Source organism: Teleopsis dalmanni, chromosome 1, assembly GCF_002237135.1.
Source record: "Teleopsis dalmanni isolate 2A chromosome 1, ASM223713v2, whole genome shotgun sequence".
NCBI lineage: Eukaryota > Metazoa > Arthropoda > Insecta > Diptera > Diopsidae > Teleopsis > Teleopsis dalmanni.
Genome location: NC_051846.1, coordinates 50,895,617 through 50,901,936, shown reverse-complemented (window position 1 = coordinate 50,901,936; position 6,320 = coordinate 50,895,617). Strand labels below are relative to the sequence as shown.

Genomic DNA, 6,320 nt, shown 5'->3' with positions numbered 1-6,320 from the left:
ATACATATACAAATATATAAATAAGATATACAACAGAAAATTAAATTAAAACATAGAGAAAGTACATAAAGTGTTCTAGAAAATAAAAATGTTATTTTAAATAATTATCTCCTATACTATGTATTTATATTATCATTTTATTGTCTAAAAATGAACGTTATGTCTAGTGTCTAATGAATAGTTTCAAACTAAATCAAACGATTTATTATATAAAAATGTTTAATTCTGTAATATGAATACTGAATATGAATACTAAAAAAGGAAATATACAATTCCCTTTTTCAAGTTCCGATAAATACACCCATATCTATTATATATACGAGGGCGTTTATTTTTTCGCCAAATAAACATTTTATTTTTCTACATTAGCATCTTTTAGCTAAATACATTTAGTCCAGCATTTTTCTAATTTTCTTATTCTCTCCAAATAATAGGTTTTCTCAAAGCTCTCAAAATACGCGTTTGTTTCAGTAATGACTTCTTCATTCGACTCAAATCTGTTACCGCCCAGACATTGCTTTAGGTTTGAAAACAAAAAATAGTCGCAGGGGGCTAAATCTGGAGAATATGCTGGATGCGGTAGCAGTTCGTTTTCCAATTCTTGGATTTTGGCCACGAATGTTTAATCAGCACACGAAATTCACTTTTTTTTTTTCGTAAAAATTCACGAGGTGGTCTGCTTTGAACGGCTATCAAACACCAACTGAACGACGTAGCTTGATCAAAAGTTGCCCACTGGTAGATTACAGCTCACGGCAGCATTGTTGCCTTTGGAGAACCAGCGCGGAAATTCATAAACTCACTGACTTATCAAACCACCCTCATATATTTGGTGATCTTATTCGGTTTCTGGTTAATGCTTTTGTTATTCATTATATATAAACTTTGTCTATTACAATTAAGTTTTATTTGGTTTATATTACAATACACATAATAATAAATTAATTTTGTTCAAAGCAGTACAATTTCTTTTAAAAAAATTATGAATGAAAAATATTGATGAGATTCTTACAATTTACAATATAATACATTTACAAAATGCATGCCGATACAAACACTAAGGAAATCTTAACAACAAACATATATTTAGAGTTTTAGTTACAAAATATAAAATATAATACTTCAAGAGTATTAAAAATAAATTAAACTACATATAATACTATGAAACATATATATTTAAAATACAAACTAATTTTTATTTCTTTATGCGCTAAGTGCATACTTTGGGTCCAAACTTGGTCTTCACACGAGACGGGCGTTATAACTTTTAAAAGCTTAATGAAGTTTACAATTAATGTCGAGTTAAATAGTCGCAATACAGGATAATGAATTTTGGGCTTTATGTTTACAACTGAAGAAAGCGTACATATAGCAACTAACGATTGGAATTAACTCTGATGAGTGATATGGCACTTGTTTGCGACTTTGAGGTGCTTCTTGTCGAATTTATACGTTTGGTGTTTGTCAAAAAAGGATTTGCTTCTTCGGCTGCATTTATTCTGAAATATATGCATTAAATAAAATTATTTTAATATTATTTAATTTTTTGTTTTTTGTTAAACAAACAATAACTTTTTTATTGAATTTTTATAAACATATGTAAACCAGCGTGCATGTATATAAAACTTTAGTAATTATTCTTATTAAGTAGCAAGCCAAAGATATTATTTTGTGTTTTAGTGATTGAAAACCCATGCTTTAAAAAGTATATACAAACAACGAATAGATAATATAATCGTCAAAACGAGCTATAGTTTTAGTTTTTAGATTTCTATACATAATATTAGCTTTTAAGATATTCAAATTTTGTATCATTAAATTTCAGTGGAAAATTTAATGAAATATTAAACCCGAGAAACAAGTATATTAAGCACCAATAAGGTTATGCCAATTAATTAGACCAACACCAATTAAGAGTTACAAACGATTTGGTTGTGTGTTTTTGTGTTTTCTTCAAAATTTTTACCTAAATTAGAATTTTTTCCATCTTTTGCAAAATTTTGTAAAGATATTTCTTCCGGCGCACACTCTGATTGAGTAGAACTCGAATTACTCGCGTAAGTACTTTTTTCATTATGTAGAATTCTTTCCAATTACAATTTATTAATATTTTTATCAAATTAAATAAAATTGTAATTAAATGACTTACCTCTTTTTAATAAGTTTTTTCACTTTTTTCTTAAGTACAAAAAGTACAAATATTATAATTCCCTGCGCCGCATTGCAAAAGTCCGGTACATAAAAAAATATGGACCAAGTGTTGTCAGAGCCTACCAAATACGACATAACTTCCAGCATCCAAGTAATTCCCATCACAATAAATAAACGTAGGAATAAACCAAAACTGAAAAAAATTTATGTTTTAAAAAAACAAGACCATTTTAATAAATATGTAAATGGTACAATAGTAAATATGTAATAACAAAAATTGAGAAAAGATTAAAGTCTAATATTTTAATTTGAATAATATTTAAATTTTGAACATGTACAGTTTATGTAGTGAAGAAAACTTGCATTCGAAACCTTATGTTGTAAAATTAATTTACTGTTTTATATTTAAATACATATATTCTTAACGAAACAAGAATATTTACTTAAGTAATTAAATTATATATTACAGATAAAAAGTTGCCTAGCATATATTTTCATATTAAAAAAAAATACAATTTAAACACTTCTCATATTTAAATGTTACTCTCTGACATAATAAATTTAGATGGCTAACATATAAAATCTCAAATTGATACTCGCAGCAAAGGGTTAAAATTTAAGGCTTCATGGGAGACCTATTATAAAAACAATAAAGTCCAAGTTCTATTAGATTAGTTTAAAAAAAAAATACTTCAAGTGGTTTGTTTTGGATATTTTAAATATTATTTAAAAAACACTATCTCAATGATTTAAAAATATTTCTAAAAAATAATGTAACAAAGAATAGATTAAACTATCAGTACTTTGATTTGCGTAATATTTTAAAATTAAGTTTCTCATTTGAATTAGAATAATCGCGGACTGACTTTTGCTTTTCATCTTTTAAGAGATGAATAACTTAGAAAAATAGTATGAATTAATCTGTAGGAAGCATAAACGTAAAAACATTTCCAATATTTAAAATACATTTAAAATCAAGTTAGTTATTATTGACTAGAATATACATTTCACAAATATTGTAGTATATATATCGAGTATATATTGAACAGTAATGGTGACAGAATGCACCTTTGGCGAACCCCGCGCTTTATTTTTACTTCTTGCGTGAAGATATTATCAATTGAAACATTTGCGTACTGTGTCCAGTATAAGTTTGCTATTATTCGCATATCCTTTTCATTTAATCAGCAGTGCTTCAAAATTTCAAAATTTTTCGAAATCAATAACATAAAAAGACATCTCTGTTAAAGTCACGACAACGTTCTTAAATCCAATAATTTGGTATCTGGCCAGTATTATAAATTTTATCAAAAAATCTTGTTAAATATGTACGCCATTATCTTTGAATAACTTCACCAATTCTGTTGATATTTGGTCAAAACCTACTATTTTTCCTATTTTTGCACCATCAATTGCTTTTTGAACTTCATCCAAGGTTATATGTGCTTTTCTAATAAGAATACGTATATACTTATATTTGCGAGTATCTTTATTTTTATACTGACTTCTTTCGTCCATTAATGCCAGGATTTCATCTCTCATTCAAATTTCTTTCCTTCTAGATCTGACCATGCCCACTTCATTATTTGCTACTTCCATTATTGTGTTTTTATTTGTCATAGATATTTCTTCAATCGGGTTGTAAACTTAATAACCTCATTTCAATTTCATATTCAACTCGCATCCTCAAATCTGGGCTTTTTAATTTTTGTACATTGAGTTTACTCCTCGGTTGAGCTGAGCTTGTCGCTTTGAATTTAATGTTGATTTTAACAGCTTGCAAGTTGTGATCAGATGGAACATCCGCACCGAGGAAGGTTTTTGCGAATTTTATTGAGTTCTTATATCTTTCACTTATTGTTATAAAGTCGATTTGGTTACGGATGACCCTGTTTGATGTATCGGCTGGTGACTTCCAGGTATAAAGTCTACGTTTTGGCAGTTTAAAGAATGTATTGGAAATAATTAACTTACATATTACTTCTGCAGAATCCAGTAAACGATCACCTCTTTCATTTCTTTCGCCTAGGTCAAATTTGCCAACAATTGCATCGTCCGTACCTTAGCCTATCTTGGCATTAAAGTCACCAATAACCATCAGAACATCTCTTAACATTAATAACATTACTATGCGTTATTAAAATGTAGGGAAAATGTCAGTAAACTTATGCTGTGATTCTAATAGTATAATAAAAATCAGTGAACTCCATTATGACACCAAAAACCATTCGAATTTTGGACAAATCATAATATGTTATCAGTTTTTAAATTACTAGCTAATACAAAAAAAAATTTTAAACTTTTAATTTGATTTAATGTCTTAAACGCAACAGTCAGAAAATCGACCAAAATTACATTCAGTTAAATAAAAACTTTATTTAACTGACTATGTGACCATATGTATGTACTAAAATGTATAGCACCACTTTTACCACTCAACAAAAGTGTAAATAATTTTCATTTGATTTCTTACTGCAGTTTCAAATATTTCTACATTTTTTAAAATCACCCTGACTTAATATAATTAATGTCCACTTTAAATTAATTTCCTTAAGGAACATACTTTTCTTTCTCTGACCGCAAACACCTCTGATCATTTTCACGAGCCACAATACGCTCCAAGTCCCTTTTAACTTGATAAATTTTTGTAGCAGTCAGTATAAACATAATCACATTAAATAAAATTAGTAACATTATCGGCCCATAGAAATATATCATAGCTGACCAATCATCGGCTATAAATACAAAAAAAAAAGATATATGTAACATATATAATAATTTACTTAATTTTACTTACTTTTAAGCCAACAATATTCGTCGCCAATTCCGGGTTTAATATGATTATCGATACTTGATAGTTGACCCTGTATGGTTGCGAAAGTGAGAATCCCAGCAATTCCCCATGCATAGAGAGAATAAATAACAAAACGTTTGTTTTGCATATAACGGTTAACATTGCAACTGGTGCCTCGGAAATTATGCCAGAGATCAAAACTTATCACACTTAACCATAAAAATGCCGCGATAAAAAAGAAATAAGCCATGAATCCTGTTAATTAATATTGTAATTATATTAAAAGTTTATTTATATATAGAATATATTTGTATTAGCTTTTATATTAAGCAATGATAATTGATTTTCTCACCTACAAAACTGCAAGTGAAATCATTATATTGTTTGCTGAAATAGTTATTGGTTACCAGGACACTATAACCAACCGTTAAAGAAAATAAGTAGCAAATAAGGCATTTTCCATGCAAATTCCTCAATTTCGGTATGAAGACATACACAAAGATTGTCAACACCAAAAAGGGTATAGATATTAACATTGCTGTAATTAATAAGAATAAGTATTTTTTTTTTTAATATATGAGTACCAATAGTAAAGCCTTAAGAGGTTATTAGTTTCAAATTCATTTATATATACCAAGATTGTTAGCGAAGTGATTATTTGACTGCTCTTCATAGTTTGGACAATTCATTGGAGTAAGCAAATATACACCGTTTACTTCATGTGGTGTTAAGCAATAATCACGTTTTGTCATTAAGGCATTGTCAAACAAACGCATCAATGTGCCATTCTTTTTTAAAATTATAAATTGTTTTATACCATTTATTAAATATTATATATTTTTTACCTCGAAGAGTTTCCATTCATCGTCCTCCTCGCTATCTGGTGTCAACTTGTAAGCGTCATAACAGGGTATTCCATGCTGAACATAAAATTCCTCTAATACATGTATGCTCTGCTCCGTACCATTGTTGAAAGTTATATTCACGTAAGGTGACAGTTCAAGTTCTGTTTTAGCATCAATTTCACATTCTCTTAAGTTTTCTTTTTTAATTTGTTTTGGGCGACAACACAATTTAACGCAAGGTTTTAGTTTACAGATACAACCGCGTACATGTTTCCCCACAGTCAATTCAAGACCGTCATAGAGCACCTCATAATCATATTCGCCGATGAGTTTAGGTGGTATTATCACACCATCATGCAAATAGGAACCGTTGTTGTAGCGTAAACTACCAGTTATATTGACAGTATCGTGGAACTCACAATTTGGTATTCGTGCTAAAGTCAATGGCAAAAGAAAGATTAGATATGCGCAACCTAAAAGTAGAAGTCTATTTATGTGGACTGGAGTTCGCTTCATTTTAAACATTTTTG

At 28.8% G+C, this 6,320-nt stretch overlaps 1 protein-coding gene across 2 annotated transcripts; it reads right to left on the bottom strand.

The window, feature by feature from the left end:
- Positions 1–891: 891 nt before the first annotated feature.
- On the bottom strand, positions 892–6,320 carry LOC119673468 (G-protein coupled receptor Mth2-like). 2 transcript variants are annotated; one of them, XM_038084747.1, is made up of 8 exons: positions 5,791–6,320; positions 5,580–5,733; positions 5,298–5,483; positions 4,949–5,200; positions 4,715–4,886; positions 2,150–2,344; positions 1,967–2,085; positions 892–1,499 (listed from the first exon to the last, which is right to left on the bottom strand). In XM_038084747.1, the coding sequence occupies exons 1-8, from the start codon at positions 6,313–6,315 to the stop codon at positions 1,495–1,497; spliced, it is 1,608 nt and encodes a 535-aa protein (XP_037940675.1). In that variant the 5' UTR covers positions 6,316–6,320; the 3' UTR covers positions 892–1,494. The 2 variants fall into 2 exon arrangements, with proteins under 2 accessions (XP_037940675.1, XP_037940676.1); XM_038084748.1 differs by lacking the exon at positions 1,967–2,085 and having other exon boundaries at positions 1,014–1,499.

Excerpts from the sequence above, each read along its gene's own strand:
- LOC119673468 (XM_038084747.1), bottom strand. The coding sequence starts at position 6,315 with ATGTTTAAAATGAAGCGAACTCCAGTCCACATAAATAGACTTCTACTT. Across the intron at positions 5,484-5,579 it reads TCACTTCGCTAACAATCTTG|CAATGTTAATATCTATACCC; the intron begins GTATATATAAAT and ends TATTAATTACAG. Across the intron at positions 2,086-2,149 it reads AAAAAACTTATTAAAAAGAG|AATTCTACATAATGAAAAAA; the intron begins GTAAGTCATTTA and ends GTAATTGGAAAG.